The sequence below is a fragment of the Pinus tabuliformis genome, chromosome 9 (genome assembly GCF_031772625.1).
Source record: "Pinus tabuliformis cultivar Carrire ecotype Pingquan chromosome 9, CPIR1, whole genome shotgun sequence".
Taxonomy (NCBI): Eukaryota; Viridiplantae; Streptophyta; class Pinopsida; order Pinales; family Pinaceae; genus Pinus; species Pinus tabuliformis.
In genome coordinates, this window is record NC_142307.1 from 824,442,130 (window position 1) to 824,459,969 (window position 17,840).

The 17,840-nt window shown below is 42.6% G+C and overlaps 2 protein-coding genes across 2 annotated transcripts in view; both read right to left on the reverse strand.

Moving 5' to 3' along the window:
- The window catches only part of LOC149151327 (proteasome assembly chaperone), a 203,592-nt gene that overhangs the window by 3,000 nt on the left and 182,752 nt on the right, over nucleotides 1-17,840 (reverse strand). The gene's annotated exons all lie outside the window — the stretch shown is intronic.
- LOC149151328 (uncharacterized) lies at nucleotides 4,564-7,321 on the reverse strand. The gene is made up of 2 exons (XM_089439566.1): nucleotides 4,991-7,321; nucleotides 4,564-4,866 (listed from the first exon to the last, which is right to left on the reverse strand). Exons 1-2 carry the CDS (start codon nucleotides 7,193-7,195, stop codon nucleotides 4,672-4,674), a joined length of 2,400 nt encoding a protein of 799 aa, XP_089295692.1. The 5' UTR covers nucleotides 7,196-7,321; the 3' UTR covers nucleotides 4,564-4,671.

A 17,840-nucleotide genomic window follows, 5' to 3' on the forward strand; every position in this document is an offset into this window, starting at 1 on the left:
TTTGGCTTCTCTTCACTGGTTTCGACCTACTCCAAGAACTCAGCCTCTCTCTCCAAAAACTCAGCCTCCTCCACAAGCTCAGTCTACCTGAATTTCACTCCCGAAAATTCCTTACTACACAATTTTACCCTTCTCTTCAGTCCTTGAGTCTCTCACTCCTTCAGAAAATCACTCTCGTGATCATAATGTATCTTTCACCTCTCCCCTAGACTTATTTTATAATTTCATTAGGTTAAATCCCTAATCCTAATCTCCTAAGTAATCAATTGCTAGAAATAGACCCTACGCCTCACTTCAAATCAACATTATAGATTTAGATTTGTCACCTAAATAATTTATTTTTTTCTCCTTAGAATAATTGTAATATTCCAACAAGGAAAATAACAGTGAATATCAAAAACATGAACTAAGAACAGCAATTAAAACTTTAAACACACACATAAGTCAGTACTCCAAAGAAATAGGATGAAAGAACTCAGCCATTTTATTAATATTGGAAGTTGAATACATCAAATGACAGGAAGATAGAACCTGGTCTTGCTACTGCAAGCTATGAAAACCCAGGTGGAGATATGATGACCCAAGTGCTGGTAATGGCTCCCACAAAATCTGCACACTGCCGAGAAAATTCTGCAAACTGTTGTTGGAATAGAACTGGAGTTTCTTCCCTCAAAATTGCTCAGAAAATTCTGCAAAAATAGCTCTGACCTCCTCTCAGCAAACCCACAAAAAATCAGAAAGGGTTTGGGTTGGTTCCAGCTGACCCAGAAGCCCCCAAAAAGTGTGAATTGTGCTTCACTAGCTAGCTGTGTGCACTTCAGGAATTTCTCTGCTGATTAGTGCCCAAAATCTCCACTAGAATGCCTCCAAGTCTCTTGTAAAATTCCCCTCCGGAAATACCTCCTTTCTCCAGCCCTCAACTTCTCCAAACTCCTCTTCCTTCAATCCGTGGGCAGGCCCTGCCACAAACCTCTGTGCACTGCCTAAAAGCAAGAGAATTTGTCCCTCAATGCCCCTGCTCTTCAACCCTACAAAATCACTGGCTCAAATGAGAGAAATCTCCTGCAAATCCTCCGATGCTCCAGTTCTTTGTAGTTGATCCCCAATGGAACAATTTGAACTGCTTTTGCGGCCAGGTAGTGCAAAGAAATGGGTAAACACCTACAATAAAGCATTGTGGAAGCCCGGTAATAGAATCCCCAACTTCCTCACTAGGGAGGCACTCAAAGTTCTCTTAAATGTGGGTGGAGTTTCGCCTGAAACTCCTATGTTAAACGATACTTCTCTTCTTGTGCTCAACAGCTCCAAGAGAGTTCGATTTCTAAGATAAGATAGACAAAAGATGCAAAATGGAGGCCTCCTTGCCTTATTTATTGAGGCTAGTCCTCTCTCCCTTGGTGGACCCCATTTTCCACAAACTCACACCTCATTTCTCTCTCCTCCTCCACAAGCGTGAATTGCCTCATTTGGTTCGAATTGCCTTCTTGTGGCCCCCACATTCCACTAGCAAATCGATTTCCCCTTTTCTCCTAATGTGCATGGGTTTTCCTTGCCTCCAAAATCAGAGTGGGATCAACTACACCCACTTTTTCTAATTTCCAAATCATCAAAATCCTTCTCTAATATCAAAATTGCAAAAATGGGAGTATACTTAGCAGAATTTATTTAGTTGGGGATATCACAATAATAGTCAACATTAATTAATTCAGTAATTAATTCACTTTTCCTAAGTTAAACTTAGGAAATAAATCATAATAATCACTTACTCCTCTCAAGCAAGCAACCTAAAAAGGCAATTTGACATCTTTTGCATGGTAGACATCGAGCTTATGGAGAAGCATTTGTCCGAGCTAATAACATCAACACTCCCTCCTAGCGAGGAAAGTATTTTGCACCACCCCTAGGTTATCTCTGTAGAAAACAAACCTTCTCTTCACTAGGGGCTTGGTTAGAATATCTGCAACCTAGTCCTATATGGATATGTATTGAAGCTTTACAACTCCCGTCTAAACCCTATCTCCAATGAAGTGATACCTAATCTGTATATGCTTGGACCTGTCATGAAACACTAGATTCTTAGAGACCTTAATGCAACTCTGTTTGTCACAGTGAATTACCGTCGAATCCAACTCAAGAACAAACAACCTTGTGATCATCTTACAAAGCCAAATGGCCTCACAACTCGCCAAAATCATAGCCATGTACTCAACCTCAGCTGAACTAAGCACCACTAAACTCTACTTCTTGCCTTGAAATCATTGTTGATCCCAAATTGAAGCAGCACCCTAAGGTGCTTTTCCTATCTACAACACCCCCAACCCAATTTGAGTTCGTATAGCCCACTAACCGCACTCCATCAGTCTTAACATACTTGAGTCCATACTCCATTTTACCTCGAAGATACCTAAGCACATGCTTTAGTTCCCACCCAGTGAACCTTCCTCAGCTCCACCATAAATAGGTTGTATTCACAACAAAGCAAATATCTAGTAACCTATCAGTTGCTTGTACAATGTGGGATCCACCAACTTGACTCAAAAGCATTCAGCGTCCTAAAGTTGGTGGTCATGGATGTCCACATAGGTCTACAATCCTCCATCCTCCATCTTTTCAAGATCTCAATTGCATACTTCCCTGTCCAAGGAATATCTCACATGTCTATTGTGTTGAAGTTTCTAAGTCTAACCCGTTAGAAACCCTTCATGTACTTTCTAATTTATTCCTACCTACTTGTTATGTTAATTAACAAGGTATTTACCATGTAAATACTGGAAATAAATACAAGTGCATGCTCAACACATTACATATCATCAACTGAAGGAAACAGAAACAAGCATACAAGTGACACCATTGTTTTTGGACTAATGTCCCCGGAAAAACCCAATGCGGGAAAACCAGTGCAGCTATCTGAGGGTTTGATTTATTAAGCAGTTTCAGAATACAATCTAGGTGCCAAATATAGCTCACCCAACATAGAAAAATCTCGGTAGTAGTACCTCTCTACTCGGAAGCAGATATTTCCACTAAAACCCCAGATAAACACTCCGACAGCTCCACAGCTCCAATCTGCCCCACGAAACCCCAGCGTCGACCTCTAGGGACTGTGTCAGCCTCTCTTTGGCCCAACATTAGCCCAGCGTCACTCTGGCTTGGCCTGCGTCAGCCTCTAGAGGCACTACGTTAGTCCTCTGGCCCCCTGCGTCACCCACGCTGGCCCTCTAAAGCACTGTGCAGCTCCTGGTTGGCTCTGTGTGAACCCTTGGCTGCTTCTGCGTCCCTCTCTCTGGCTACTGCGTTGATCCTCCCAATGCTATCTCTGCTTCTGTATTCACTGCCTCTTAGCTGCAACTCTAATCACTCTCTCAACTTTCTCAGCAAACCCAGCCCCTGAAAGTCGAAATCTTGATCTCTTAGTGTGTTCTCCAAGTGACCCTCAAGCCTCCTCTTATTCTTTTCTCGTTGACAATTCAACGACTGAGATTAAGTCCCTAATCAACGGCTAAGATTAGATCTGGCTTAATCCATGACTTTTGGACCATTCTAACACAGTTTTATATTAATTCACATTAATGTTTTATTTTCCCTAAGTTTAGACTTAGGGACTCCATTAAAATTATTAATTATTTTAATATCTCCCAAACTGTTTAAAATTTGCCCAAACCCTTTCTAGGTATTGGAGATCTCATGTGCCTTAGCCTCTCCACCAATTTTCATGGCTAGAGCACATCCGATGCTACCCCAAATCAACACTCCCTCTTAGCGAGGATTGTGCTCTAGTAATACTCCTTACTGACTATCACCCTGATCATCCGCATCGATCCCTATGCCGATGTTAGGCCTGCTGCCCATCATCTGCACTACTGCATCTTGTACTGCTACCCATGGCCCTACCACTACCACTGCTGCATCCGTATTGCAACTCCCTCTGCATTTGTGTTGCTGCCCATGGCCCTATCACTGCCACTGCTACATCTGCACTGCAACCCCTCTCATCATACTGCATCGTGCTGCCCATAGCACTACCACTGCTAACTACTGCACTGCAACTCAGTTACTGAGAAGTAAGTAACTGATCTCCCAACTCTAACATCTCTGTCAGGCTAGAGCAATGTTGCACGAAGCGGGAGCGAAGCGGAAGCGCGAAGCGGAAGCGCGAAGCGCGGAAGCGTCATTTTCCAAAAATCTAGGGAGCGAAGCGTCCGCGGAAGCGTCTGCTATATATATATATATATTTTTATATATTTTTTTGCATTTATACTCAAAACAAACATCCCAAATACCAAATTAATTGTAGAAGACATGAAAACATGCATATTTTTGCATAAATCAAGATAGATATGGCATCCATGATTCCATTGTAGTTACTAGTATGTACAACAATCATCTATATTCTAGCTATTACAAACATACATCAAATTTTTAAGCATATTATAAAACATAAAACATTTAAGCATATTATAAAACATAAAACATAGAGCATATTATGATTTATCTAGCAAGTGAGCAACTGTCAACATTTGTCATGTCCAAAATTCAAATAATAATGTTTACAAAATATGTCACTTGGTCACCGCCAAGCCAAAAAGGTTCAAAATTCAAATTCACAAGTCTACAAGTCTAATGAGTAATCTATAGACTATGACAAAAAGAAGTAGATTGTGAATATATCTACTAATCTCTCCTCCTTCCACCACGAATAGAACGTGATGGCGTGCCTCCACGTGGTGGCAATGAAGAAAATGGTCCCTGTGTAAGTCGTGGCACTGGAACTGATGAAGAAGAACCCCCTGCTGTTGGTGTTGAACCATGGAACCTAGGACCAGATGGGGGTGGGGGTGGTGGCATATCAACACGGTCATCATCATCCTAGAATCGCTCAAAAAATTCATGCAAAAAAAAAAAAACACTAGTTAACAAAAAAATTAAAAACATGAATTAGAGAAATGCTTTATAAGGGAAAATTGGAAAATTCATACCACAATGGACATACCTGGATAAGAGCATCCTCTAATTGCTCTAGTTGCAACACTCCATCCTCCAAATTGGGCTCCTCTGGATGCTTGTCCCAAGTCAACAAGTCTTTATTAGACTTTGCATCTTCACAGTAATGGGACAACAATCGCAAGTTGTAATGAACATAAACCAAGCTCTCTGCCCGGTCTAAACTCAACCTGTTCCTTTTAACACTGTGGATGAAAGAATAAGAGCTCCAACACCTCTCTGCAGAAGAAGTGTTTACCACCTGTGATAGCACCCGCAATGCCAAACTCTGTAGAAGTGGAGTAGGCCCTCCATGCATGTTCCACCACTCAAGAGCAGAAAAATGCTCTCGATCTTCAATTGAATGCATGCTCCCAAATGGACCAGTGTTGAGCGTATAGTTGCTCACCTGTCTCCGTACCAATGCAGCCTCCTCATTATCAGGGATTAATCTACTCAATGCAGCCATATATTTTTCGTGAACCTCTTTATCTTGGTGTGGTTTTTTCCTGCTTCCCCCCCCAGGTGCTGGTTTTGAAAGCCATGATGGATGATAGTACCTAGGTGTCAAAACATATGCTAATGCATGCAATGGAACATTTAGCATATCCCATCGCTTTTCCACCTCTTCACGAATATAATTGTACAAGGTGGTATCTCTAGGCTCAACAATGTCTTTAATCTGCCCCAACATGCTATCCATTTGCTCATACACCTCCCCAATTACTGGTCGATCTGAATCTGCAAACTTGATCATGTAATAAATTGGTTTGGTGAATTGCAAAACATATTTAACCTGTGACCAAAAGTAAGTGTCAAGAACAGTGTCCTTGACTACATTAGCAGTAGCACCATCTGTACACTGGTTAATTTCATCCCATGTTTCAGCACACACCAGATTAGTTAAAGCTTGTCTCACCTTCACTAGCCGCCTAAAGGTGAGGTAATAACTAGCAAATCTTGTCTTTGCAATTTTAAGCAATTGCAACTTGGAGTAAGTGCCATAGAAGTAGTTTACCCTTGTATGCCCTGTGATGAATTTAATGAGCTGCTTCCCTTTCCTGTAAACCTCAGCAATCCACCCACATTCTTTGTGTTTCACAATATCATGCATCAAAAGGTTCAATGTGTGAACCAGGCACCCAGACCAAAAGATGTGTGGATGAGTACGCTCAATAATTTTTCCTGCTGCCTTACAATTTGCTGCATTATCTGTGATCACTTGAACCACATTATTCGGACCAACATCTTTGATTGATTTCAATAGGAGATCTGCAATGTTTTGTGCAGTTGCACTGATGGAGGAGGAGTCATGACATGCAATAAATACTGCACCCTTAGAAGAAACACCAAGAACATTTATCAAATGTTGGTTTCTAATATTTGTCCACCCATCTGATACAATGGATACCCCATAATCCACCCACTCATGTGTAAAACGTGTCAAAGCTCTTTGAACCTTAGCTTTTTCTCTTTCTAATAACACTGTTCTAGCTTTCTCATAGTTGGGGGCCTTGTATCCTTTTGGGGCTTCATTGATGGCCTTTACCATGTCATGCCAATAGGGAGAGCGAAGCACATTGAATGGTACACCGCAAGCACAAAGAAAACGGACTACCTTTCCATCCACATCATCCCTCCCAGCAACATTAAGGAAATCCCCTATTGTTTTTCTACCTCCAGAGGTTGCAGAAGTACCATGAGGAGATGGGCAACTACCAAATTTAGAGGTTGCACTTGATTCTGAATGAGTTTTTTGTTTCTTGTTTTTTTGTTGTGCAGCCATCTCTATTTTGATGTATTTTTGTCTTTGTTCACTTGAAATTTTTGGGCAAATGGCTACCCCCACAGAACCCTTTTTTTCATCACTCTCTAGCACCCCACAAAGATGCCTCCTCAGACGGGTATATGAACCCGTATATGGTTTTCCTCCATGACAATCATGAGGGCACATCCATTTGTAAGATCCACCACCCTTTCCCCCTTCAAGTTTGGTCACATAGTTCCACAAGGGATTTGATGTACCTTTCCCATCTTGTGCTTCAGTGTCCTCTTCAAGTTCATCCCCTTCCTCTTCAAACCCTTCCTCCTCATCATACATTGGGTCACTACTATTAGGACCAAGTTCATCCCCTTCCTCTTCCCCTCTATTCCTCACCCTTGCCATCATTAAAACCAAGAGTGGAATGATACATAGAAGCCAAAAGAACACCATCTTGGAATATGGATATAGGTGGTGGACAACCTGTAAATAAAGGAGCAAGTAGAAACAATGGGAAAGAGTAGGAGAGGGAGGAGAAAAATACAATTTTTTTTCAAAAAAACAAGGGAGTTTGGGGTTTGAACTTACCTCTTTAGCTCTTGTAGATGAAGTCCTCCAAGCTCCTCCTCCTTCTCCTAGCTCCTCCTTCTTCACTCCTCCAAGCTCTCCTCTCTTCTCCTCTCTTCTCCTCTCCTTTCCTCTCTTCTCTTCTCCTCTCCTCTCTTCTCTTCTCCAACTCTCATAAACTCAAAGTGAGAAAATGAGAAGAGAATGGGGGCTTTATTCTTTTCTAAACTCACCCTAAAGTGACCCTAACCCACCCCTAACCCACCCCCTCATGCTTAGTTAAGTTAGATTTTAAATGAAATTAAAAAAAAAAATTGATATGCGCGGGTTGCGTGCGGGTTGCGCCCGGGTGGCGTGCGGGTGGCGTGCGCTTCCGGGCAGGTTGCGTGGCGCCACCTCATGCCCGAACCGCATGCCGAAGCGCGATTCCGGGGGGCGCAACCTCATTTGGCAGGAATCGTTTTAAAAATGCGGAAGCGCGCAACCTTAAAAACGGAATCGCGATTCCTCTATGGATTCCGGAACGCTTCCGCACGGGTCGCGGTTCCGGGTTAGGATCCGAGGGGGGGGGGGCGATTCCTGCAACCCTGGGCTAGAGACACCCTTGATGCTGAAACTCCCTCTGTCGCTAACAAGTGCTCCCTCTCTGACCTCTGCGTTGTTGCAACAACTCCATGCATCTCGCACCGTTGCACACCTTTCTGTGCCATCCTGCACTGGTGCAACACTCCCATGCTTCTCGCACTGCTACCTCATGTTGTCCTAGGAATCCTACACTGTAGCTCCCTTTGTCGCTCCATCCGCATCTATCTCTACTAACATCCGCCAGTATTGCTACTCCTCTTCGGGGCTCCCGTAGCAAGGTCTAATCCAAGAGGCTGGGTACCTCGAGGATCCTGCCCCTCATCATCTATAGTCCGTCTGACTACAGCTCGATGTCTCCCCACTTCCGCTCAAGTGGTGTGTGTGCACTCATGGCACAGTCATCGTCTGTCTCCACTTCCTTCTTTGCCCTTGCTAGTGTAGCCTTGGTCTTGGAGGCCTCTCGCTCTTCTTCCTTGGACACTGGGTCGCATAATGACCCAGCTCCCCACAGTAGAAGCATTTGACCTTGGAGAGGTCCTTCTTCTTCCATTTCTTCTGCTTTCCCTCAGATGCTAGGGCAGCATCCACCTCCTCCTCCTTCTTGATTCTGATCCCCTTGCCACTGTTTCCTGCCTTGCTCAGCCTTCTGATCTCTTCTTGGAGAAGAGCAACCCACGTTTCCTCCCAATCTGGAAGGGTCGCCCTGCCCAGTATGCTCTGGACAAACACCTCCCAGTCTTCTGAAATACCTCCTATGACTACCCTCCGAAAGTCTGAAATTCTCTACCATCTCAAAATCAGAGACAAATCCGAGCTCTGTGTTTTCTGTGGTATGACATAGATTGTAATGACACCCAATTTGGGGTTAGCATTGAAACTATGAGAGGTACTTTTGACTATGATCCAAGTTCTGAGCAATGGTATTGGGACTTCAATTTATCTTAGATTACTTGATCTTGAATTGTCTTGCTGTTGTATATTTCTTGTTGAAGACTGATCTTTCAATTCCTTCAACTTGTTTTGATGCCCTCCTTGAATCCGATCCTTTAAGTGTCTCTTTGCTGTCCTTTCTTGGACTTCTGAACCTTTAGCTCTAATACCATGTTAAAGAATCTAGGGCACTTAAAGTTAGAGTGATTCTTCTTAGCATGATAACAATTTGTGAAGTGCTTTTACAATTTATCTTAGCTTGATCTTCTTATTATTAGTGTGTGTGTTTGCTTCATCAAATTGCTACCAAAACAAAGAGAGAAGAACACAAGAAGTGGCATTCTGCCAGGGCCAAAACCTTTCCCTCTAGGAGAGGAAAACCCGCACATAATTCTTCTTATAGAGATTCTCATTGACGAACACCAAGACCATGACCCTTGACTGACTAAGCCACTCCAAGACCAAGACATCAATCCTCTTCTTCATACTGTTGAAATATTCTTCTTACAGAGATTCTCATTGACGAACACCAAGACCATGACCCTTGACTAACTGAGCCACTCCAAGACCAAGACATCAATCCTCTTCTTCATACTGTTGAAATCATCATCATCACTGTGCCTTTTCCAAGATCATCACTGTGTCTGCACCATCGAGATCTTCACTATTTTCACCATAGCTGCCCCTTTATTGAGATTATATCTTTGAGACAGAGTCACTATTGAAATCATCATTGTGATTAAGGTTGTGACCGTAGAGAGTAGCACCGAGATCCTTGTCTTTAGACTTATGTCGAGAAGGTAATCATTATAATAGTTCTTATCTGAGATCATAGAGATATTGTCTGAAAACTACTCCTTATGTGAAGAGACATAGTTCTATAACCATCCAAGTTCCAGCACTTTGAACTTAACTGAGATCTTTACAGTAGAATGCGAAGGTATTACTATACCTTATCACCAAAATCCTGTTCCACATTATCCGATCCGAGAATATACTTCTTTGTATGCGGAGTTGTAGACCTAGTTCTTATCCAAGTTGCTTCAGATGAATGCGAGATCCTGTTCCTCCTATATGCGGTGACCCTAGGTGGGTATATATATAGTGGTCATGCCTCCATAATGACCCGACATAACCAAGTGATCCGTTGTGTCCTTTTAGCTAGCCGACATGACTTCATTTTAAGTTATTTTCGCTGGCCAATGTGACAGAGTTTTCCATCAATTTGCTTACTTGTCTTTAGGAATATTATGTTGGTCTTGGAGGGTTGTTCTTAGACACTAGGTAGCTTCATATACATTACAAATATGCTCAAGAAGAGCTCATGATCTTGACTCTTTAACTAGACCTATGCTCATTGGCTTTCCCCTACCCTAAACATCCTATCATTTTTTCTGTGCCTGCCAATTATATAAAAATTTGTTGAAGAAAGTGTAACTAGGTATGGAATTTACAAATGTAATTTTGATGCATATATGTCAACAAATCTCAAAAGCATGTATAATGATGAATTAGATATAAAAAGCATAAAAACATAGATTGAACCATATAACATCAATCATCTAGAAGTTATATCATCAACTACGTCCACAAGTTAGTAACATACAACATATTGAATCTCATGATTCATCAATCTTAAAGTTTCAAGCTTTCAAAATTCAATACATAACATTTATCATCATTGATCACCAAAATTATATAAAAACTCTAACATGAAATGAAACAACTTTCAACTTTCACGAAGCATCATATTCATAATTCATTACCAATGAGTTATAATTTCCAACTTCAAATTTCAAACTTAAATTGTCATATATTGTGTACAAAAAATATCATAATAAATATGAAAGAGTCAATAGTTATAAAAACTACTAGAAACTAGAAAAGACAAGTAAATCTATTATCTATTGCTAATGCTTGGGTCTCTTGTCACCATGAGAAATGTCTAATTTCTTAGCAGGTCGTGGTGGTCTTCTAGGAGTCTCCTCCCGCATAGTCGCATGACCAGAACCAAAAGTCACATGCCCTCCATGTGAGGATGTAGATGGAGGCGGCGACAGCAAAGGAAAAGTTGTTGGAACTCGAGCATTGCTACTGGATCGTGGGGGTGGCATGGCTACTCTTGCTTCATCATCATCGTTCAAAAGTTCTGCTTCCAATTCTTCTAGATGTATAGTGGCATCCTCCAAATTATCATCCTCTCAGTTGTTGTCCCAAGATTTATACAATATATCCACATAAGCCCAATCACAATAATAACTCAACAACCTCAAGTTGTAGTGCACATAAACCAAGTTTTCTGCCCGGTTTTCATTGACTCTGTTTCTTCTCACATTATGGATGAAGTTGTAGGTGCTCCAACACCTCTCTACAGAAGAAGTATTTACAACCTGTGAGGGCACTTTTTTTGCCAATTTTGGCAAAATTCTCTAGCCACCATATGCTTCCCACCATGTGAGAGCATCAAACCTGTCTCTATCTTCCATTTCATGCAAAGAACCAAACGAACCAGTGCCGCTGAAGTATTTGCCTAATTCAAGATGCAAATTAGCACACTCCTCAAGGACCAACTTGTATAATGCTTCCATATATCCTTTAGATACCTCTGGAACCATATGGGGTTTGATCCTAACCCTACCCCCAGGTGCAGGTTGGCCCAACCAAGATGGAGAGTAGTATTTTGGCATAAGGATATATGCTAAGGCATGTAGTGGAACATTAAGTTTATTCCACCATGCACACACACAATTGTGAATCATTGTATACAAGTTGGGATCATTTTCCTGAACAATATCTTCTATTTTCCGCAACATGTTATCCATCTGCTCATACACCTCCCCAATCACCGGTTTATTTGTATCTAAAAAATGAATCATGCTATAAATGGGCTTGGTGAATTGCAAAACTTCCCTCACACGTGCCCAAAACAGACCATCACGAGCGGTCTCCTCCACCTGTTCAAAACCTTGCCTGTCAGCTGCGGTTGGAGACCTACCCTTTAATACCTACTAGTGTTGACTTGATACCATGCTATGTTGATTTTCGGTAGCATCGGATGTGCTCTAGCCATGAAAATTGGTGGAGAGGCTAAGGTACATGAGATCTCCAAGACCCATAAATCGTTTGGGGAAATTCCACCTGGATGGAGAGATATTAAAATAATTAATATTTTTAATGAGACCCTAAGTCTAAACTTAGGAAAATTAAAATATTAATGGGTATTAATATAATATGGGTGAGAAAGTTCTAAATAACAAGGATCAAGCCAGATCTAATCTTCGTCGTTGATTAGGGACTTAATCTCGATCGTTGAATCGTCAACAGGAACAGTATAAGAGGAGGCTTGAGGTTCAGATGAAGATACACCAAGTTGATCAGTCAATTCGATTTTATGGGGCAGGGTTTGCTGAGAAATCGAGTTAGTGATCTGTTGCAGCGAGGGGCAGTTCGGCAGAAGGCCGAGAATACATAGCAGAGAGGCAGAGATAGTGTCAGCCAGAGCTAACGCGGAGGTTTGGAGGGCCAACATTGGTGATGCAGGAGGCCGAGAAACTGACGTAGAGCTAACGCAGGAAAACGCAGAGGCTGGCAGAGCTGACGCTGGGCAGAAAGAGTTGTGTTATGGTGATTTCGTGGGGCAGACTAAGAGCTGAGAGGCAGACGCAGAGCCATAGAGGGTGACACAGTCCCTCGAGGGTGACGCAGTTCCATAGAGAAGCTTGGATCAGCTTTCGCTGTCTCGCTGAGGAACAGTCGAAGTCACTGTGGGAATCATCATCCGGTTGCTGATCAGCCAAAATATCTGTCTCCGAAGCAAAGTACTTTTGCCAAGGAAAATCTCTGAAGGGTGAGCCATTTTTGGCACCCTAGTTGTATTCAGAAAACTAAATAATAATAAAACCCTCATATCTGCTGCATCGTTTTTCCCGCATTGGGTTTTTCCGGGGATGATTGTCCAAAAATAACGGTGTCCCTTGTGTTGTCTCAGCTTATTTCAGTTGTTGATCTGTATATGTGTGAAGGTTGCGATTGTGTTTATTTCGGTATTTATATTAATAAATAACTTGTTAATGGAAAGAACAAGTGGAGATAATAAACCAGATAATGAAGTAGGGATTTCTGATGTGTTAGATTCAGAAATTTTCACATGCTAGCCAATCACTCTCTTACCTTCAAAAGGCCCCTGAAGGTGAGGTAATAGCTAGAAAATCTAGTCATCACAATCTTCAACAACTCCAATCTTCAGTGACTGTGGAAAATCCCATGGGTATTGCTATGATTTGTAATAAATGTTATCATTCTTTTGCCTCTCTTGTACAAATCACCAATCCATTTGTATTGATGGTTTTTGTTCATAATAATATCATGTATCAAAAGTTTCATTGTGTGAACCAAACACCCAGACCAAAATAAGTTGGGGTATCTATCCTCAATAATTGCACCCATTGCCTTACAATTAGAAGCATTATCAGTGATGACTTGGATGACATTGTATGGCCCAATACATTCAATTGTTTCAAGTAATGGTTCTACAATGTTGATAGCGGTATTGAACTTTTTTGAGTAATCGTATGCTTAAAGTAAGATTGCACCATTAAAAGACACAGCAAGAACACTTATCAATGGCTTTCCTTTTACATTTGTCCATCCATCAGATACAATGGACACCGCATGCTCATTCGAAGAATTTGTCATTTTAGCCAAATAATGTGATATTTTTTATTTTAATGATCAAGTCCCACAGTTCTAGCCTTGTAATACCCAAGGCTCTTGTATACTTTGGGGGCATCATTAACGGCAGAAACCATTTCATGCCAATAAGGTGAGTGAACAACATTGAATGGTATCCCACATGCATCGAGAAACAGGTAAATTATTGAATCCACATCATTCCTACACCCTTCCTCAAGGAAATATGATATGGTTCTACGCCTTAAAGAGATGTTTGTTCCTACGCCTCCCCATCCACCGCCATGGGATGATGTTGATCGAGTTCTTTGTGCATGTGATTGTGGGCTATCATGGTCAAAGGCACCCTTTGATCTTTTAGATCTGTATTGGGATTCCTCCTCTTCCCTTATGTATTTGGCTCTTTGTGTTGCTGACACACTTAAACGAGTTCTGATTCTTATTTGTTTATCTCCATCCCATGGCCTTTTCCCACAGATGTGCCTTCTGGCACGGGTGTATGAACCTATGTAAGTGTTTTTGCAATGGAGGCATGTAAATTTAGTGGTTCCACCCCCTTTCCCTCCTTCAGGCATAGAAAGATATTTCCATAATGGGGTTTGGTCTGATTTAGTTTTTGTGCCCTCATCATCTCCACTCTCCTCTTCCTCCTCACCAAGGTACTCCTCCTCTCCGGGGTTTTCATCAAATCCACTAAAACCAACTTCTTCATCCTCTCCATCATGATCAACCCTCCTACTCTCCAACACCATAATAACAAAAAAAGGAACCAACAAGAGAATGCCAAGTGATATAGCCATGATGTTTGATTTTTTGAGCCTACAATAAAATGGAGTAATGGGAATGGGAAAGAGAGAAGAGAACATTTTCATTTAGCAATGAACATATAAAAAACACAAATGCTAGATTAGAGTGTAGATCCTACCTCTTTGGCCTTCAATCACAAGCTCCTAAAGCTCCCAAGCAATCTTCTCATTCTTTCTCTCAATTTCTTGCCTCAACTCAATCTCCAAGCCTCCAATTCCAAAAGCCCTCCTCTCTTGCTATCTCACTATGCAAATGGTGAATAATGAGAGGGAAGGGGTGCCTTTTATCTTTTTTTCCCTTCCCTTCCCTCCCCTTCCTTGCTCGTCTGTCGCTCGTCTGCCGCACGGATTTTTCCGCCGGCGGGAGTGAATTTTTTAAGGAGGGAGTGTTCACTCCCCGATCGCTCCCTCCTTAAAAAATTCGCTCTCGAAGCGAAAGGGAGCGGTCAAGGAATGACCACTCTCGACCGCTCACTTAAAAACAAGGAGTGCAATTTTTTTTAGAAAGCGAATTTCGGGAGCGCGCTCTCGAGGTCGCTCCCTATCTGCTCCCAAGCGGAGCGTGCTCCAGGAGCTAATGAGAGGGGCGGTGGGCCTCGCCCGCAACCCTCGTTTTGGGCCTCATCCTTACACATCAAGAATTACCCCATCCGAGCTCATCCAGCTAAGACCTTCTTGGGTTAGGTAATACTTTGCAGCTTTTAATCTAAGGGCTCTTCTGCTAAGATCTATTAAGCCAGGAGGGGTAGTCAAGTTGCATAGATAGTAGACGATGTCAGAATACCATTCATCATTCTCAAGCTCAATGGCAATGGCCCACACTTGCTCGTTCTTCCTTTCTTGGATGGCCTCACTGTATTCTTAGTCAACATTTCATCCAAACATTTCCCCTTGATGATCTTCTTAGGATGTGTAATGTTCCAAACTTGAACAAATAGTGATATACAAAAGCAAATACGATTCATACACAGAAAAATTAAACGATCAGCAAATACTCAATACACATCAGAAATGAGAACCAACTGAGCCATTTTATTAATGGAATGGAGCAAGTACAATAGTGTGGAAAATGCACCTGGGCTTGCCTCAAGGGCAAGCTTGACAAAACCCAGGTGTCAAACAGTAATCTCAATGCTGGAAAGTAACTGCTCCTCTAATGCTCTGTGTTGTCTCCCAGTAACTACAACTGTTGGCTGGAAAGGAGCTGCAAGAAACCCGTCTCTGGTGCTCAGAAAATGATGAAACTTCAGCCACAAGCTCCTTGGCCAAAACCCACAAAAACCCAGAAAGGGTTTGGCCTGAATCCAACCTCCCAAATTCGACCTCCTCTATGGCCCACGCCCTCCAAATAGCTCCAAAAATACGGCCTGCAAGAGATGGACACAAATTCCTCCTACAAGCTCTAAAAGGGACCCAAACACCACTCCAAATATCTCCTCCAACCTCCACGGCAAAGCTCAGCCTCAAGGACTAATTCTATACCACTAAGTGAGTTCCCAACACTGCCTCTGCGCTGGCCCAGGTAGTGCAAAAGTCACAATGCTAAGCAAGAACCTCAATCAGCTCTCAAACTCTCAAACTCTCCCAAATGCTAACAATCCTCCCAAGCCTCCTCTCCGGAAAATCTCACATCAAAACTCCACTGCTAAGCACCACCAACAACTCGGCCTCCTCTCCCACTGCATCCTCCAGTAATTTGCACCACCTAGAAGGAAATGCTACTACTGGATATCACAATGTGATCCTCCTCCCGAAGAAATGAAGAAAACCTTCCTAGGGTGGCACTCGAAGTCCCCCAAAGAAAGGGTGAGCTTTTCGCCTGAAGAACTTGTGCTAAACAGCCAATGACTTGGCTAAGCAGCTCGAGCAACCAAAGATAAATCGATATACTCGGATGAACGCCCCAGAAGAGGAGAGATGCCCTCCTTATATAGTTTTCATGGAGCACTTTTTGCTCCATTTCGTCCTCCGTCGTGGGCCCTCACTTAACCATCATCATGCAAAAGTTAATCCCCTCCATGCAAATCGAACCAGGGAGTGTGTAATTCCCTAGTGAGGGTGGCCCCCATGTGTAACTTAACTACAAAACAAAACATCTTCTCCTAGTCTAATCTCCTAATAAAATCGAATGGGGTCCACTAACTCCAAAATTGGCCCCATAATACAAAAATTAATCTTGTTCCAAAATGATTTAGGAAGGGACATGACAGTCCTCCCCTCCCAAATGTTGCTTGTCCCCAAGCAACTTCAATGTCGGATGCTCAAGAATGTGCTCTCCCTCCCAAGTGGCATCCTCATCCGGTAAATTCTTCCATCGCACCAAATACTCTCTGATGATCCTGCTTTTGAGCTTCCTTTCCCTGGTCTCCAAAATGGCTTCTAGCTCTAGGATCAAATGCCCCTCATCATCAAGTGGAGGCAACTCCATGACTGTTGTAACCTGCTGCCCCAACACCCTCTTGAGGCATGACACATGAAAGATGTTATGAATCCTGCTCCCTGGTGGTAGCTCCAACTCGTAAGCCACCTCTCCAACCCTCCTGCTCACTCTGTACGGCCCAAAGAATCTCGGTTGTAGCTTTTCGACCCCCTTCTGCTTAAGTTTGGATTATCAGTATAGCTGCAATCAAAGGTAGACCAAGTCCCCCTCCTTGAAATGCCTCTCTACTCGATTCTGATTAGCATACATCTTCTGTTGGTTTTGGGTTTGTCTGTAAGTTATCCTTAACAGCCTTGAGGATATCTTGGCTCTCTAGGATCCAATCCTTGGCCTTTAGGGCTTTGCTATCTCCAAAAACAATATCAGCAAAAGACAAAGTGTCATAACCATATAAAACATGTAAAGGAGTCAAAAAAATGGACATATGATGGGTGGTGTTGTAACAATACTCTCCCAGGTGCAACCATCGAATCCAAGCTCTCTGCTGCCCTGTCACATAATTCCTAAGATAGTGCTCCAACCACTGGTTCACCCTCTCTGTCTGACCATTGGTCTACGGATGATGGTTGGTGCTCGAGCTGAGCTCAGAGTCGACTAGTCTGAAGAGCTCCTGCCAAAATCCTCCCATGAATTAGCTATCCCTGTCACTGACTATGGTCTTAGGGACTCCGTGCAGACGAAAGACCTCCCTGAAGAACAACTTTTCCACCTGTGAGGTTGAATATCGTGTCAGTATGGCAAAGAAGTGTGCAAACTTGGTCAATCAGTCGACCACTACAAAAATACAATCCTTCCCTTGCACCGAGGGAAGTCTAGTAATGAAGTCCATATAGATGCTCTCCCATTTCCCCTCAGGGATGGAAAGAGGTTGCAACAATTCTGCGAGATGGGTCAACTCTCCCTTGTTCCTCTGGCAGACTTCGCACTCCTGCACATGCTTCAATACATCTCCCTTGAGGCCCTTCCAAGTGAAGCACTCTCTCACTGCCATGTCTGTCTTCCTAAACCCCTGGTGCCTGGCCAAAGGAGAATCATGAACTGCTCAAAGGACACGCTCTCTCAACTATGATCCTGAAACCAA

What these genes read in the sequence shown, in the direction of transcription:
- LOC149151328 (XM_089439566.1), bottom strand. Translation starts at nt 7,195, where the DNA reads ATGGTGTTCTTTTGGCTTCTATGTATCATTCCACTCTTGGTTTTAATG. An exon ending in TAGAGGATGCTCTTATCCAG is followed by an intron (nt 4,867 to 4,990) that starts GTATGTCCATTG and finishes GAGCGATTCTAG; the next exon opens with GATGATGATGACCGTGTTGA.